The sequence below is a fragment of the Peromyscus maniculatus genome, chromosome 12, assembly GCF_049852395.1.
Source record: "Peromyscus maniculatus bairdii isolate BWxNUB_F1_BW_parent chromosome 12, HU_Pman_BW_mat_3.1, whole genome shotgun sequence".
Lineage (NCBI taxonomy): Eukaryota > Metazoa > Chordata > Mammalia > Rodentia > Cricetidae > Peromyscus > Peromyscus maniculatus.
This window is the reverse complement of record NC_134863.1, coordinates 62,670,079-62,688,036: the sequence shown is the minus strand read 5'-3', so window position 1 is coordinate 62,688,036 and position 17,958 is coordinate 62,670,079. Positions and strand designations below refer to the sequence as shown.

The following is a 17,958-nucleotide window of genomic DNA, read 5'->3' as shown; positions in this document are numbered from 1 at the left end:
AGGATTCACATTTGTAGTCCATTTATATCTCTCCATTGCTAATTTCAGCAAATTTCAAATATTGGTTCCCTCATTTGTCAAGAGTGATTGAGACTATATATTCCATTCCAATTTTGGCCCAAATTCAATATGATTATATATATGAGCACATCAGGCATGTAACGAATGACTCATCGGTAATTTATTTATTCACAATTCAGTCCTTGTGATATTCCCTTAAGGAAGCGATTCCAAAACAGCCTTTATTCTCATCTTTACTAAATGGTTACATCATGTTGTATTATTATTTTGAAGACAAAACTTACACAAAAAATCAATTAACTTTATTAATTCTTTTGTTGTCTTCCTACCAAACACACACACAGACACAGACACACTTTCCTACAAACAGAGGGTCATTTTTGAGAAACTTTAAAGATGATTTATAAAACTCCCATGCTGTGATCAACAAGCCCAAGGTATGAGGATAAAAGTACTTATCAGACAAAAATTTATATAGAGTTTTAATAAAGAATACACACTGGGCTAGAGAGATGGCCCAGTGTTAACAGCACTGGCTGCTTTTCCAAAGGACCTGGATTCAATTCTCAGCACCTACATGGCAGTTCACAATTTTCTGTAACTCTAGTTCCAGGGGATCTGACACCCTCATACAGACACATACTCAGACAAAACCCCAATGTACATTAAATAAATAAATCTTTTAAAAAGTAAAGAATACACACTATAGAAAGAAATATAATGGGTGAATTTTCAGAGAGAGAGAGAGAAAGAGTATTATATGCATTGAACAGGTTACATTAAGGAATATATTCATATATATATATATTCATCTATGCATGCAATAATGATTAGTTTTTTAAAAAGGTCATGGATTTTAAGGAGAGTGGGTGGAGCATATGGGAGGGTTTAGAAGGAGAAAATGAAAAGGGAAAATGTAATTAAATTATAATCTCAAAAATCAAAATAATTAAAAAAGAGAGAAATTAGTTACTTGTACAGTCTCCAGGGTCATATGTGGTAGGGTCCCATTTAAATAGATAAGACACGAACAATTCATTTCTAAGATCATTTGTCCTTTTGGAGACTGGCCATTTGGCATTAGGAATTAGGCTTTATGTTTCACTACAGGGCATTGCAAGTCACTGGGCCAGGTTCCAAACAGTCAGGGGCTCATTGTTAGAGAATTGGGGGGTGGGTATCTTATTTCTTTCTGGCTTCTTACTTTTGGCCTTTTTGTCTCTCCCATAACCTCTATAGAGAAGAGGCAGATAACATGGTGAATATTATCTAAATTACTCAATAGTAGAAGAGATAAGGTATAGTAGTTAACTGGAATTCCACTTAAAACTCAGCTTTTATTAGGCTGACTTACAACTATGATTCTCCTCTTCAGTTGTTACAGCTTGGCAGCCAGGACAAATACTTCTGGAGTCCCATTCATATTAACAATCTAATCCCTCCCAAATCAGGACTGTCAACACCATTCTGGAAGTAGAAGTCTGTTCTTTGGTATGAAGTGCTTGTCCGTATGATCCTCTGGCAAAGCCACTTGGAAACAGGAGCCAATTACAGAGCCCAGCAGGGTTCCTGAGGCCCTCATTCATTCATTCATTCATTCACTCATTCATTCATCCATTTACACACACACCCTTCTCTTCCTCCTCCAGTGCTGAAGACAGAAACCAGGGCCTTGTGCAGACTAGGCATTTGTTACACCTTTGAGGTACACCCCATCTCAGCTTTTGAGACTGTCATGCCATAGCTCAGAATGGCCTTACTTGCTTCCTTCCTTCCCTCCTTCCTCCATGGCCTATGCTGGCATCAAACCATCTTGCTGCCTGTGTCTCTCAGATGCTGGGATTATAGTGTGCACCACCGCACCAGACCTCAAGCAGGCCCTAGTTACGAATTCTGAAATTCCCAGACATTAGCCTCAAGAATATGGGCTGACACTGTTTGAGGTCAGTTCTGTCTGCTGTCACTGCCTGTCTGGGCTAGCCTCAGGCACCAGGGTAGACCGAAGTTTTAAAGAAGGTGCTCTAAAGTGTTGGAAGCCCTGAAATGAAGGACAGAGGAAACAATTATGGAAGTCAAGCTGGATATAGACATAGTTTCTTCAGTTCACACTTCACAATGAAAGCTCTGTTACGCCCAAGCTGAACAGCTCAGAGTATTACTTAATGAGGACTTTCTCAGTGTTCAAAAGTTATAACCTATATGTGGAGCTGGTGAATATGCCAAAGTCGGGAACTCTTAAAAAGTAATTGTCTCTTTATTTGCTATAAAAATTTGTCCCAGGGGCGGGAAGGACAGCTCAGTGGCTAAGAAGCTTATTCTACTTTTACAGAAGACCCAAGTTCAGTTCCGAGCACCGACAATGGACAGCTCACAACTGCCTGTAACTCCAGCTCCAGGGAGTCTGATGCCCTTTCCTGGGCTCTACAGCAACTGTTTCGAAAAACACACACTTAACAAAACAAAAAATTTATCCTTTAAAGTATGTCATGCATACAGCGGCTCTGTAAACAACAAAATTGGACTTCTTACAGTTCTAAAGGTTAGAAGTTTGAAATTAGGGCATCCAACATGGTTGGGCTCTTGGGAAAGTGCTTCACTGGGTTGCAAACTATTGACACCTCATCGCATCATGTCAGAAAGATTGATTTGTTTTTTTTTTATAACTACACTAGTCCCACTTTGAGGGCTCCACATTTATGACCCATCACTTAAAGGCCGCATCACCTAAGACCATCACAGTGTAGGTTAAGGTTATGATATTAAATTGAAAGGAGAAACTTGTAAACAAATGTTCTGGGAGCCCAATTAGGCAATAACTTTGTATACATATTTCACCAAAGTTAAAGACTGAACTTACACGACAGTGTGATAATGCTTCAGAGACAGACTTGTACAACAAATGGTTTGTGTACGCCAGTCTCAACTTTGTTTGGATTTCGTCCTATCCTCAGGAATTCAGTAACTTGGCGTGTGTGTGTGTGTGTGTGTGTGTGTGTGTGTGTGTGTGTGTATGTGTGTGTTAGAAAGAAATTTACTGTAGATGATTCTGTTTTAGGCATACATAGTACATCTTCCAGACTTATTATGAAGTGCGCAATTATAATGATTCTAAGATTCATCTTTGTGCTTCTTTGGTGTTCCTATACCTTTTGATTGATTTCAATGGATATAGTCTAAAAATCTTCAGAATGCTAAGATAATTAAGACTCAAGGCGTATACTGCTGAGAATAACTTGCAAGAACTAACCCAGTGTGAAAATAAATTGAGTATGTGTGACTAGTTTCAGATGTGGGCAGTCCTAAACTTTATTTTAAAAAGAAAAGGGTGAATTGATGATTGCTTGATTTTTTTTTTTAAAATACCATGCTCAAACACTTTCCAGTAACCCTGCTTACAGTCAATAGGTGCTATTGGGAGCTCACTGTTGACAGTCAATTCTTTTGAAAACCTGTCTCCTTCTGGCACCTTCCTATTTCAAACACCTGTCAGATGTGAGTGCTCTTTCTTCTCTTCCATGTGTTCTGATCGCCAATGCTCTGTAAATACCTGCCTCTGCCAGTGACCTGCATCAGTAAGGCATCAGAGCAAACAGATTGTGTTGAGACTCATGTCCCTCAGTAGAAGATTCTGGAAGCGCCATGGAAGATCAAGGGAGTCCCCTGAGGTGGACACCTTTTCCCACTTCAAAAGGCTTTACGTTGACCTTTCTCCTTTTATTCACCTCTCCTTCTTACTCCTGTTCTCTGGGATTCCATCCCAGATAAACCCCTCACATCCAAGTCTTTGACTCAGGCTCTGTGGGGAAGACAGCAACCAGAACAAGTCACCTTCGACCCTTACCTGGTTGTCTTGGGTAAGTGTAAACTCCCCAGGTATCTTTTTGTGTGCCAATTTACAAATAATGAAGGTGTGAGATTTGAGTCCTCTGTAAGGTTGGTGATCATCACTTAGCCAAAAGGAAAAACAGGGGTTAGGATTCACCTACTCGGGAGAGGTATGTCATGCTTGTTTCCTAGAAAGGAACTAACTTTGCAATCTTATTTAATTTCCTCATGAAGGTGCTCTGTAACTGCTCCATCTTCCTAAAACTTCTGTTATGAATAAGGCAAATACAAGTTTGACACATGCTTACTACCTCCTTGTACGAGATGTGCCTCTAACAGTAAGCAGAGAAAACTGCCTCAGGATGGTTACTTAGCTGAAAGTGATGTCTATACACTGAGGATTGGAAGACCCATTCCAGCCTTGGATACAGTACAAGGAAACTTACGCCTATTTTGTGGATTAGTTACCCTCAAACTCTTTTGAGATTACTAGTCTTCCCTTCTTAAAGTGCAATAGGGTTCCCATTCTCGTCTACCAACACCTGTCTCACATGGGGCAACTGGTTCAGGAGACAGTGGTATCATGTGAAGTCCTGAAGAATTCTGAAGTCTTTTGAGGCCACGGACAAACCCCTCACTTCTCAGGTTTCTCCAGATCCCAAACACAGCATGAAGGAGCAAAGGAACTCTTCTTACCTTTGGCTCCTCATACCCACTCCTCTTCAACTTAATCAGATATATCAGGGAGGTTCAATGGGTACGGGGCACCCAGGACGTAGATTAAGAGTCAATAAATGTAGACCATTGACAATTTGACAACAGTCATGTTCAAGACCACTGAATCCTGAAACCCCAATTTTCCTCATGTGGGGCCAGTCTCTGGAATTTAGATACTACCCTGGGGAGAAGGAAAGAGAGAAAAAAAATATCCAGACCACATCTGAAATTATTAAGAAAGCCAGAGATGACCCAACTCACCTGGGGACTATGTTGTATTGCTCCTTCATTCAGATTGAAGCACCCTTTTTGAGGAGAAGAGAGAGGCTCACAATTAAGTATATGACAATGACAAGGTTCACAAAGTCCTTCTCCAAGGATGTTTACACAGACAACAGTTGCTCTTGGTGCAGCTGAGAGCAAGATGTAGGCAATTCAAGAAATGCAGCTTTTTTTTTTTTTTTTTTTTTTTTTTTTTGGAGTCATTGCCCATGGCAGGGCGGACATTTTGGTGATGTAGCTGACTTTGAGTCACCCAAATTTCTGGAAGTAACCCCTCCCGAATTCAGTGATTCACTAAGCTGGATGTGCATGGTGTCGCTTCATTAATCGTTTGTGGGGGCTGTCTGTGGTAGATGGATGAACATCTGCTCAGGAAAAGTCACATACACGCCAAGGCTGCACTTTTTTGGTTACAACGCACAACAGTAGCCCCCAAGAGACACTAAATCCTTTTATTGAGAACTCAAGTGACATGTCGGTATTACCAACTGTGATAGGAAAGTTCCAGAAATACAATTCCACCAGCTCCTTTACTGCCCTTGCATCCAAAAGCAAAGAAGCAAACCAACCGGAACACCACACATTTATTCCCCAAGAGGGGATTTCACAGTGAATTTTACTTACCAGAAAAACGGAAGCACCCTCATCACGATACCACACTTATTCTTTTACTTTCATGCAAACTTTGGGGGAACAAATCAGGTACGAAGAACGGGGATTGCATGTGTAGTGAAATTCAGTCCATAAGTATAACAACATCGTCTACTGTTGGTGGAGTTGACAGAGTCCACAGCCGGTACATTAACTCACTGAGTCACGACAGTAGCTCCATGAGGTAGGTGTCATTGGGTTTACAGGTGAAGTACCTGAGGCTTTGAGGGTAAGGAACATGTCCAAGCAAACACAGCCATGACAAAGCTAGGGTTCAAATGCAGGCCTGACGCACAGGTTTTGTGTGTGAACTGCAGCATGTAACAGAAGAGAGACAGTGGCTTCTCTGTAGTTTACCCACCCAGGAGAGAGAAAAATCGTTCATTGCGTATGTCTCTCCAGTGCTTCGTTTTTTTTTTTTTTTCAAAATAGCTTAGAAACTGGCTCCTAGACCTATGGGTCTGTTCATATATTAAATAGATGTTGACAATTACTTCATTTTTATACAATTAAATTCCAAATCAATGCCCCCCCCCATTGTTCCAATTCTTTTTCGTCAGCTTTTCAAATTCTGGTAAACACAAAAATTTTGGTAAAAGAAAAATTTAGATGTCGTGTGTGTGTGTATGTGTGTGTGTGTGTGTGTGTGTGTGTGTGTGTGTGTGTGTGTGTGTGTGTGTTTCAAACCCCAGTATATTCTGCTGATCTTGACATTTCCAAGTAATGGTACCCATCTCATCCATCCAAGTGAAATTCTGTAATATGGCGATTTGATTCATCATAATGTAGAACCTGGTATATAACTGGTAGCCCAAATTTTTAACATGGATCTGAAACTAGAAAGCAGGTGTTTACTGACAAGCAATGGAATTTATGAACTTTGTCTTACTGACAGAACATAAGTGGTTCAAACTTTACAAATGAGGTTAATTGTAGTTGAGTCCTGATTATTTTAGGAGTAGGCTAACTGAAATTCAGACACACATATCTAAACAAAAACCACATGTCTCCCAGAGTTAGTCTCTGAGTCACACAGCTAACTTCAACTTAAGATTCATCTTCCATTTATCCTACACATTTGAAATGAGAAGATTTGCTTACAAGCAGAACCTGCATGCTCATAAAACAAATTGAGAACTTTTATTCTTTTGATAATATAGTGGTGAAATGTTAAGACAAAACAACTCTGTGATTTAATGGAATAAATCTGATAATCACAATGGAAAAAATCAACACAAGAAAGAATGATGTATTTGAGAACATTTTTAATAAATAATGTGACAAAATTACTTTTCTGATTATTGAATTTTCAGTATGCAAAATTATGGCTAAAAATAAGAGGTTTCTTACATGAACATAATGAAAACATTAATCACATGGATTGTTCCCTTAGTACTGCACACCCTTTCTATGGGACTTTTTCAAATTACCTACATGAACACACTTAGTTTTTGGTGAATACCAGCCTTTTTTTGTGGTTTAGTTTTGTTTGGCTTTGTGGGGTCAGGCCTGATACCTATGTATGACTAAAGGTTCATTTTGTTTTCTTCAAATAGCACCAATTATAAAGTCAATGAAATCCATATAATGTCAAAAAAATCATAAAACTCTACAGTCAGAGAGCATCACTTGGCAATTCTAAGTAGGAATGCCTCTGATGAGCTTCTAAGGAAATCTTATAAGATTCAACATTGGCCACAACAAACTTAACACTTCTTCTTTTTTTTTTTTTTTCTTAAAGTCCAGGAAACATTGGAACCATTTGGTTCACAGCCCACAATAAAGTCTGTACATGACTTCACCAGCTGTCATCATTCAAATATTGCAAATACAAACACAGGGCATTAACAAAACAGGTTAAAAACACTTCTCAACCATTTCTTCAATAAGACAAAAAAGGTTAATAGTTACAATGGTTTACAAATAAAGTTTAGTGATTGTGCTTTTAAAACCAAAAAAAAAAAAAAAGATTAAAAACAGTGCATTACAAAAACAAGAACAAGAACAACAACAACAAAATCAAACAAACTTCCTTAAGTGGCACTTCTGAAAGTTGAACTGACACTACCAGAAGAAATTGAGGCCAGTTAAGATAGGGATGTCCTTACTCAATTGGTCATTAACAACATCCACTTGCTTGCAATGTGCATTTGTAGTTGCTTTTTGATTGAAAAATAGAACAAGATTTTTGGCTAGGCTTACTTCTAACAATGACCAGATAACCAGAGGTCCAACTGGCTTAGCCCTACTTATCCAAAAGTACATTTCCAAGAAGAATAGATTTCACTGATTGCAATGAAGACAAAGTAAAAGTACCACCAGGAGTTGCAAAGAGTATATATTTACAATGCGTCTACCCCATTCAAATTATCTGTAGTTCTGTATTTGATAGGTTTTTAGTTTCTCCCAGCAAAGGGTGATATGAAAGACTGACCTTAAAATCATGTAAAATGAAGGATGCTTTAATTGGCATTAGCAGTTGGTCATAGAACTATTATATTTTGAGAGCCCTTGGCATGAGGATCATCACCTTGGTATGTTTGATCAATATTTTGCTATAAATTAGCTTGATATATAAGCAGTGCAATGCCATATCTCAGGGGCAAAATGCAAAAGAACTGCTCTGCTCTTTCTTGCTGGCTGATGGCTGAAGCAAGCAGTCAAGACACTTCTCTTGCTGGAAGTCAAGTGGAACGTTCGCAACGGCGAGAGGGAAGAGGGAGGAGGTTCATCAAGGCTTAGACAATCAATCAGCAACAATAAAAACCCAAGACATTTTTTAAAAAATGGTATCCCAATAGGAGGAATAAAAATGACAATTTGTACATTCTGATTGCACGGAACACTTCATCTGGCATTGTGTGTCATCCGACGTGAGGCATCTGGAGCGATGATTTCACATTAATATCATACGCCTCTCTGGTTGTCTTCAGCTTTCGGTTTCCTATAAGAGAGAAATTTTTGTTCAGTTCAAAAACGAATCCAAAGGTAATTGTCCTATGCTTATTTATATTCATTGTCTGTGTTTTCTTCATTCATTTGTTGGGAAACGTTCATCACAGCGAATTCATTTTTCAACTTTAGTTAGTCTTTATTGCAAATCCTACCCTCACACAAGTACCCAACTGCTCTGTACCATACTTAGATGCCACAGGGCAGGGCACAGGGTTCTGAGCAAGGAGAAGTGCTCTACCTCCCCACTGCTCCTCAGCACCGTCTCTCCATTTTAATTCTGACTATCATTTTTAAATTCTAGATTTAATGGCAAAGATCTTTCAGCCCCCTCTAAAAGTTCTTCTATTTAAAAGGCAAAAAAACAAAACAAAACAAAACAAAAAAAAAAACCTTACAAATTTACTAATAGTCTGGCAGCATTTGTAGGAGAAGTTTTTCTTATTCCAAACCATAAGATTTCAACACAAGATGCATATGGTATTCAGTTACACATGATTTCATAACATTGCTTCTTATATTTTGAAGGCAGACTCTCAAACTCATTTAACATCTACTTGAGATTAAACATATTTATAAAGAAACAAATTAGTCTTTCAGTTACTTTTTATTAGCTAAAGAAAACATACTAAATTTCATGGGGAAAGGACTTTTAAAATGGCTTCCAACTATATCTTGTATATTATTCCTAGATACAAAGAAGGGAAAAGACATTTATTTGACTTAGACAGAGCTCCTCTTCTGGCCAGGCTCCTTTCCAGAACAGTGAAGGTGTAAGAAAAATTGACTGGAAGGTCAGTCAAATTAAGCCTGGTGACAGATAATAAGATACTAAAATAAATGCTCATATAATAACTCCCACCTCAGTGAGGTTTCATATGGTACTACAAATTATATCAGACCAAGATATTTCTCAACTTGTATTCTGTCATATATATTTTGTTATTTGGAAATATGTGAAAGAATATGAATTTTAGGTCTAAAAGGACATCACCATCAACATTTAAAATTATGAAATGCCTTCTAGGAAAATTCTTCAGTTCACAGAACTTCAGGTGCCTAGGACACAGGAATTTTGTAACAAAATAGTTATATGTCTGTATGCTGACAGATGTTCATAATTTCAAGGGCTGACATCACAACTACAGTTTAATGTTTTAAAATGTGGGGAAGATTTGGCATACCTCTAATTCTTCATTATTATCATCTCCTCTTTCATATCCCCCAAGAACTTGCATTTCTGCCATATTTCTTCGACCTACGTTTGCTTGCTCTCTTTGTCGGCTTCCTGATCCTCGTGATGACATTGAGCTTGAGGAACTAGGATCTCTGGGGTTGTTTGACGTAGGGAAAGTAGGTCTACAGTACGGTGGAATATCCTCTGTGTAAAGAAATACAATGAGAGCATGTGGATAAGATGGAACACTTTCACCTTATAACTTGCCATTTCTGTCTATCTGCAATCCTGGATAGACACACATGAGTGATTCTAAGGCGTAAGTATGAACACTACAGGCAGAATGAATAATGCAGGGCTGCTTTTTAAAAATGAAAATAACAAGTCTTGTTTTCCATGTATTGGTTAGGGACTTGGATTGACTCCACTCATAAACCTGTGTCCATCTCAAACTCACTTGGGACCAAGGCCATTAAAGGAGACAAGTCAAATGTGGAATCAATTGACTTCCAATTACGTTATTCATCATGTGATCTCAGCTAATTTAGTTTCTACTGCCACAACCCTCTCCCCCAAAGTGATAGTAGACACTGTGCTTAAAGGAGCTATAATATGAACAAAGACAAAACAGTGAAATCACTATGTAAAGAAGGTCTTCTTACAAGGAGTTAGAAGGAAGAAGTCATTTCCCAATACTTGTTAAGCTTGGTGACAGACTCTCCCTATTGAGAAACCAACCTCAATGTATTTGTACCACTGAACTCTGAATCTCAGAAAGTGACTTCAAACGCTAAGGCACTTGTGGTAGTTTGAATGAGAATGGCCGCTACAGTCTCAAATAGTCGAATGCTTGGTCCCTGTTGGTGGAACTGTTTGGGATGGACGAGGAGGTGTGGCCTTGTTAGAGGAGGTGTGACACTGAGGATGGGCTTTGAGGTTTCAAAAGCCTAGCCATTCCCCATTACCTCTTTCTTTGCCTTGCACTTTTGTATGTGATGTAATCTCTCAGCTCCAGCACCCTGCCTGCCTGCCTGCTGCCATGCTCCCTACCGTGATGGTCCTGAACTCACCCTCTGAAATGTAAGCCCCCAGTAAATGGTATCTACTATTAGTTGTCTTGACCGTATGTCTTTTCGAAGCAATAGAAAAATAACTAAGGTAGCACAATAGTGAATTATTTCCTGAATTTCGATCTCCTTACAACTCTAAGTTTACTGATGCTGAATTATTTAATTGATCACTTTCCCTCCATATCCTGTCTATACTCTGGACGTTAAGTCCATTAAAACAAAACAAACCCTCTTCTGCTTACTCTCCCCTGCCCTGTCAGCCCCCCACTGCTTCTTTCATTCCTTCCCTATCCACACTGCCTGAGTGAAGCTTGATTTCTCCTGGGTCCACTGATATTCTCTCCAGCAGAAGATTAGGAGAGGATCAAAGTTCCCTCCCAGATCCCCATTGTTTCTCCATCATTGCATGACCACAGTCTCTTCCTGGGAGACATGAGACTGTGTACTTAGGAAGCCAGTCACAATCCTCAATGGCCCCTTGTTCTTCTCATTCTTCCCATCACTGCCTCAATTCACAGTTCTGACTCTTGGGAGTTTTCTCTTCATCTGTAATCTCTTTTCACCTATATCTTCTTAAACCTGTTTCTTGCTGGTGACTTTTCATTTCGTCAAATGACAGTATGTTCAAATCTCTCTGGCTAAGAACTCTGCCTTAACCCTATTCTCCTCAGGAATCAATATGTTCCTTCTTTCCTTGCTGAACAGACAACCTTCTTAAAAGGCAAACTGGCTCAAAATTGGCAGTGGTAGTTCCTATTCACTCTGCTGATGAGATGTAATGGTGAAATCTACATTGCCACTATAAAACTGAGAAAGTTAAGACAGGGCTAACCACATTTCAGTCCTTATAGCTCCGACTTCTCTCAGTTCTTAGTCAAGTGCAACAATACTATTCTTTTAGCTTTCAGCACCTCCCCACTTCCTTATCTCTCTTCTTAGGATGTGTTTTACGTTTAAGTGTGAAAAAGAGTGCCTCCGGAATGTCAGTGTCCTGATATTTTCTCCTGTATGTGTGAGCACATGTGTGTGTGTGACTACAAGGTTCTTGAGGTCAAAGTTGAGCCTTAGAGACATCTGAAGACCTATTACTATAAATACAGCACAATGGGACATCTGAAGACTTATTACTATAAATATAGCACAATGGGTGTTTGATATGTGTAGAAATAAATCAAATGGAGGTAAATGTCAGCACAAAGGATCAGACCTTCAAGTTTAGAAAAGCACTTTCCTTAATTAAAAATATCCATTCATTTCATATGTAAATCAGGGTGCCTCTCTCATTAAATAAATAATGTAAATTGAATCAAGAAGGTGAAAATTACAGCAATGCTTAGCAATGATAATTTAATGATATACACACGCAGGGTTATGGTTCAAATAAAAATCTGGAAAATCAAAGCATAATGACTGGATCAGCTAAGTGCATGTCATGGGCTAAGTTTCCTTATTTCTGTATTAACAGTTTGCAATTTAGCTCTATAGACAGAAATAATTTTATAATGTAACATCTACTTAGTACATTTCCGAGGATGGATTTAAACTCCTTTTCCTCTTGGCTCTGATTCTGTCACACCAAGCTCTTTGTTGCCTTGCAGCTTTCTCCTCAAGCATCCCTCTTAGTGGTCCTACTGCCTGGCCAGACATGAAGTCCATAACTGACATCATGGTCTTCAGTGTATGAATCACTGCTTGGAACACAGGGAGGGCCAGGAGTCAAAAGTTTAGTGCTAGATCAGCTTGGCTTTAATGGCCAGGGATAAGCTAACAGGCTGATATTACCAAGGACTCCACAGTCACATGGCGACAGTGTTCGTGTTAAAGGCACAGTTCTGGAGCTGCACTTGACGTCCAAGTCCAACTTTGCAGCACGCGTCCCCCTTTGGTCCCAGAACAAAGAGGAACCACCCTTCCTGCTGCAAGAAAGTTAGTGAACACACAGAGCAACTGACTGATTACAAGTCTTGCTGAAAATAGACTCTAATAAAACACAATAAAAGTCTGAGTACATTTCTCATGTTAATTCCTCCATCACTCCCTCCTGCCCCCTCTATCATTCTTTTCTTTTACCTTTTCATTTACTCTTTTTGTTTGTTTGTTTGTTTTTCATGACAGGGTTTCTCTGTGTAGCCCTGGATGTACTGGATCTCCCTCTGTAGACCAGGATGGCCTTGAACTCACAGAGATCCACCTGCCTCTACCTCCTGAGTGCTGGGATTAAAGGTGTGTACCACCACTGCCCAGGTTTTTAATCTTTGTTTTTTTAATCCTTTCTCTTGACAAATTTTACGCAAGCCTTCTCATCTTAACCTTCTGATTGGAATTCCTGCTCACCACTTCCTGTTTGAATGTGAAATGTCTCCCAAGCTCCTGTTTGAAAGCTTCCCTATTGGGCAGTGCTATTCTGGGAGGCTGGGGAACCCATGGAAGGATGGATAGGTTGGTAGAATTACTTCAACTGAGGTGGTGGTGGGTCTCTTCAAGTACTCTATGTGCTCCTGATTTCTGCTCTGCTCCCCGCTCCATATCACATTCCTACCACCATACCTCTCTGCCATGTGCTCTCTGCAGTGTGAACCAAAATAAATCTTGCCTCCCATAAGAGATTTTATCAGTTGTTTTGGCCACAGAAATATGGAGGTGACTAATACACGTTCCTTTCCAGATTTCCACGCCTTCTTCAGTTCTCCAGTCTGGCTTCTATTCTGCAATTAACAGTTCTATTCTTGCAATTAAAAGTTCTGGCTACTATTCTGACTACTGCAGTCAAAAACAGTAATCATGGATGACACATTCTAAAATTTTCTTTTTTCATTAGACTATATCAAACTTTCACCTTGTAATGTTTCATATTTCTTTCTTTTGGGGGGTACTGGTCATATGCTGTACATACATGCAGCCATGTCTAGCACTTTTTTCCTCTTGCCACTTTCTCATGTGTGATACACATGGTTTACATGTGTGAGTGTATGTATGTGTGTACGTTTGTGGGTGTGCATTCACATGGATGCCCGAGATTGATGTCTGGAATCATCTCCCTCCACTCTTCCTTCTTATTTATTGAGGAGGGTCTCTTGGTGAAACCCAGAGCTCGCTGATGACTAGACTTGCTAGCCAGCTTGCTCTTAACATTTCCTGCCTCTGCATTCCAAAGCTAGAATTCTAGGTGGACTGACATGCCCATCCCGCATTTATCACTGGTTCTGGGCATCGGAATTCCGGTCCTCATGCTTTAATTGCTATGTCATTTCACAGTCCAATTGTGTTTCTTACCTCCATTCTTTCTAGGTGTGTGTGTGTGTGTGTGTGTGTGTGTGTGTGTGTGTGTGTGTGTGTGTGTGTGTGTGTGAATGATGCTAACACTGAACTCAAGGCTCTGTTGGTAAGCACTCTACCATCCATCTACTTCTAATCCTAGGACACTATTTTTAAAATTATTTTTAGAATTTCATACACGAGTATAACACAACTACATCACTCCCTTCTTCAAACTCTTCCCATTGCCCTCTTCCCTAATTCATGACCTCTTTTTAAAAAATTATTATTGTTACACACACACATACACACACACACACACACACACACACACACAGAGAACCCACTGAGTCTGTTTAGTATTGCTTATCTGCACATGTGTTCAGGACCAATCATTTGGGATTGGACAACTTATGTGGAAACTCCTCCTTGGAGGAAATTGATTCTCTCTCTCTGTAGTCATTGGCCACCTATAGTTTCTCTCTCTCTCTCTCTCTCTCTCTCTCTCTCTCTCTCTCTCTCTCTCTCTCTCTCTCTCGTTTCTGTTTTTTTGACTCAGGGTTTCTCTGAAACACAGCCCTAGCTGTCCTGGAACTAGCTTTGTAGACCAGGCTGCCTCTGCCTCCCAAGTGCTGGGATTAAAGGTGTGTGCCACTCCCCCCTCCCCCTTCCCCCCTCCCTCCCCCTGTTTGTGCTACCTGTAGCTCTTTATTTAGGGATAAGACCTTATGGAAAATACCCTATCCATATTGGCATGTCAACTGCTGGTAACATTATGTTCATCTTTTTCATGCATAATGTTGAAAGTTCATGAGTACATTTTTCTCTTTGGTGTCTAGGGTGCACTACATAGCAGTAGACATCCTGGTCACTTGGATCTTACACTTATTCCCGCCCCTCTTCTGTGATGTTTCTTCAGCTTTAGGTGCAGGGCTTGTCTTGAACATGAACTGGGGTAGTCCTACCCCGCGGTAATGCTTACAAACCACAATGACTGGCCCGGCAAGATATCCCCGATGATGCATGAGTGGGACTTGGATCTTTGGCATAACCAACATTGGTTTACTTGGACTTAAAGCCTGTCTGATGTGAGGGAATGCCTACCTGAGACTGTAAACCTAGCCAACTGCCTGTAGCTGGGGATGGTACAGAGCTTAGAACAGAACCTTCTGCCGCCATTCTCTGAAGCTAACGTAATGTCTAACCATATTCTAAATGCTCATCCTTATAGTCATAGGTAGTGACTCCTCTCCTCTCTCATCAAAGATGCATATTTTTACTAGTGATGGAGACTATTACAGAGATCCACAACTGGTTAAAATGCTGGGAATAGAATACTATTTTTCATGTCTTAGCTATCATGACGGCTTTGTCTTCAGAGTGGACAATTTCAGTGTGCTTTACAGAATGTGGACTCTCTTCCACTCGTAGACTAATCCTGACACCTGGGGACATTTCACTGGGATGTAGCTGCACTCATTCATGTCTAGGTTTGTATGCACTGGCTTCATGCTAGCAGCTGGATTTTTAGCTTTGGGAAACGTTCATCCAGCAGAGGTGACCAACCGGCTACAGCATAGGTGTTGTTTTGTTTTTCCTCCTAGAGGACGGATTCGTAAACATTTACCATGTCTCACTACTGACACTGGATCTTTATAATTCAGGCAGTCGTTACCTCAGCACCGCTTGCTCTAAAATTCACTTCTACTCCATCCCTTTCTCCTGATCTTTTAATTCAGTTTTTTTTCTACTCTTAATGACTGTATTCGTGTCTATGTTACAGTCAGCATCTAAGCAAAAATAAAACAAGCGCACCCTCCTTATGACATCTATGCATTTCTCGTTTTAATTTGGCTAGCACAACTGACACACAGGGCCTCAGAGTAACTTTCCAAATAACTCCCTTTTTTACGGTATTGTTCAAACTTATATGTTGCTGTGGAATATTCCTTTACACTATGTGAAGATATGTCGCTGTGATTGGTTTAATTAAAAAGCTAAATGGCCAATAGCTAGGCAGGATTTTTGAGGCAGAGGGAATGCTGGGAAGAAGAAAGGCAGAGACGCGGGGAGTCACCAGCCAGATGCAGAGGAAGCAGTACATGCAGGAGATGAGGTAACAAGGCATGAGCCACGTAGCAGCACGTAAAATAATAGAACTGGGCTAATTTAAGTTATAAGAGCTAGTTAGGAACAAGCCTAAGCTATAGGCTGAGCTTTCATAATTAATAATAAGTCTCCTTGTGGTTATTTGGGAGCTGGCTGGTGGGACAGAAAATGACTTGCTATAATATTTTAACATTTACTGGTTGTATAGTGCTACCATGCCTACCTATGACCTGCCCATATTGGCTATTTTTACATTTCCTTGATGTTATTTTAACTCACTTTACCTTTTATACCTAGATTATTACTGTAATATCACACCTGACATTTCAGTCTCCCCTTTCACTGTCCTGGGCTGGTAGTTATTCTTCGAAGCCACAAATCACATTACATCATTCCTTACTTGAAAGTCTTTTTTAAAAAAATTAAAGTTAGCATACAAAGAAACAGGATTCACTGTGGTATTTGCATACATATGTGTCCTCACACTTTGTTCAGATTCACCTTCCTCCTCCGACTCTCCTCTCTCATGCCTCTGACCAGCCTCTGGGGAGGTCCCTTCCTCCCATCAAATAGTCACCTTTCTGCATTTCATGTTACATGTGTTCTCTTACCCTCTCTTCCTCATCCCTAGCAAAATGGCTCCCTGCTGCCGATATAATACATCTAAAATTCTTTCTCATGGCATCCTTAGCTTTTCCAATCTGGTCACTTTTCTAGATTTGTCTTTAGCTATTGATCCCTGGTCCTATTCTCCAAAAACTGGAAACGGTTGATCATCAAACATTTATTTTCAAGCTTTCTTCACTTTTTATCCATATACTTCCTTTATCTGATAGCTACAGCCTCCTTGTTTACTCTGCTGAAAGCATGATTTCCCTTAAAAATCTAATGAAAAACTCAAATTCAATTCATGTGGCATCTCTTCAAAGAACTTTGTGTGATGTCATGGACTGGAAACAATTGTATTAAATAAGCTCAGTACATTCTCACCCCACTGTTAGAAAGGTCTTAATCATACTTCTTTTTAATATAGCCACAGAAAGCCTATGCACGTCTCGAAAGCTTATGGGATTCTGTGTTTGTCTGCTGTTTGGAAAACCAGTACCTTGGACCAGGTGCGTCTTGGCTGGAGGAAGGTCTCTCTTTGCCGCCTTGTTTCCCCGTCCTTTCCCTTCATTTTGCTGTTCCTGTGCTTCTCTGGGGTCACCTGGGTTTGTTCGCAGGTCAGGGACTTGTCGTCCATCCAATGCCTCTCTCGCCTTGTAACTGCCTCCTTTTCTGTCCGATGATCTGTCTGTTCTTGCTTCTATAGAGGCGATCTTGGGCACCATGACAGGCCGTACCTCCAGCTGAGCCTTGGACTGCACAGTGGGCGATTTTATAGCAGGTGGTGGTACCGGAGGGGGTGGAAGATCTAAAGGGAATATTTTGAAGGTGTGAGATCTGACAGGTCGAAATTCGAAAATGGTCAAAAGTAGGTTTACCATTGGAGTCACATTCAGTTTTGGAAATATTGTACTTTACATGGACTAGAGCAATTGAAGCTGACAACAATTAAGACTGATAACTTTAATATTTATCATCATCCAAGCATAGAAAAATTGAATGACAGACTCAGGACTTGGAGACTATCTACTACGGGGCTAGCCTCTACTGTGCATATGCATTATAATTTTTCCCTACTCCAAGCAGCACAGCTTCCTCTTTGATTTCAGCATACTTTCCAAGGTCCTGGATGAATATTCTCTTACATCTTTAGGCAACCTCTTCAAACTGATTAAAGCTGGCACTTAAATTTTAACTGCCATCGCTAATCTGGCCTAAATCCCTTCTTAATTTGTAGGTAAAAAGCGCTTCATAGATTTTTAACTTATTTTCTGATATCAAAGCTGCTTACTA

General features: G+C 40.0%; 1 protein-coding gene across 6 annotated transcripts in view; it reads right to left on the bottom strand.

Annotated features, from left to right (window-relative positions):
• Positions 1–6,741: 6,741 nt before the first annotated feature.
• Robo1 (roundabout guidance receptor 1) overlaps positions 6,742–17,958 on the bottom strand; it is a 997,953-nt gene continuing 986,736 nt past the window's right edge. For all 6 annotated transcript variants that reach the window (XM_016002158.3, XM_076549102.1, XM_076549101.1 and 3 more), the window contains 3 exons: positions 17,165–17,473; positions 9,633–9,829; positions 6,742–8,440 (listed from right to left, as the gene is read on the bottom strand). In XM_016002158.3, coding sequence (XP_015857644.1) covers positions 8,426–8,440; positions 9,633–9,829; positions 17,165–17,473 — 521 coding nt within the window. In that variant the 3' untranslated portion in view covers positions 6,742–8,425. The remainder of the gene's footprint in view (positions 8,441–9,632; positions 9,830–17,164; positions 17,474–17,958) is intronic.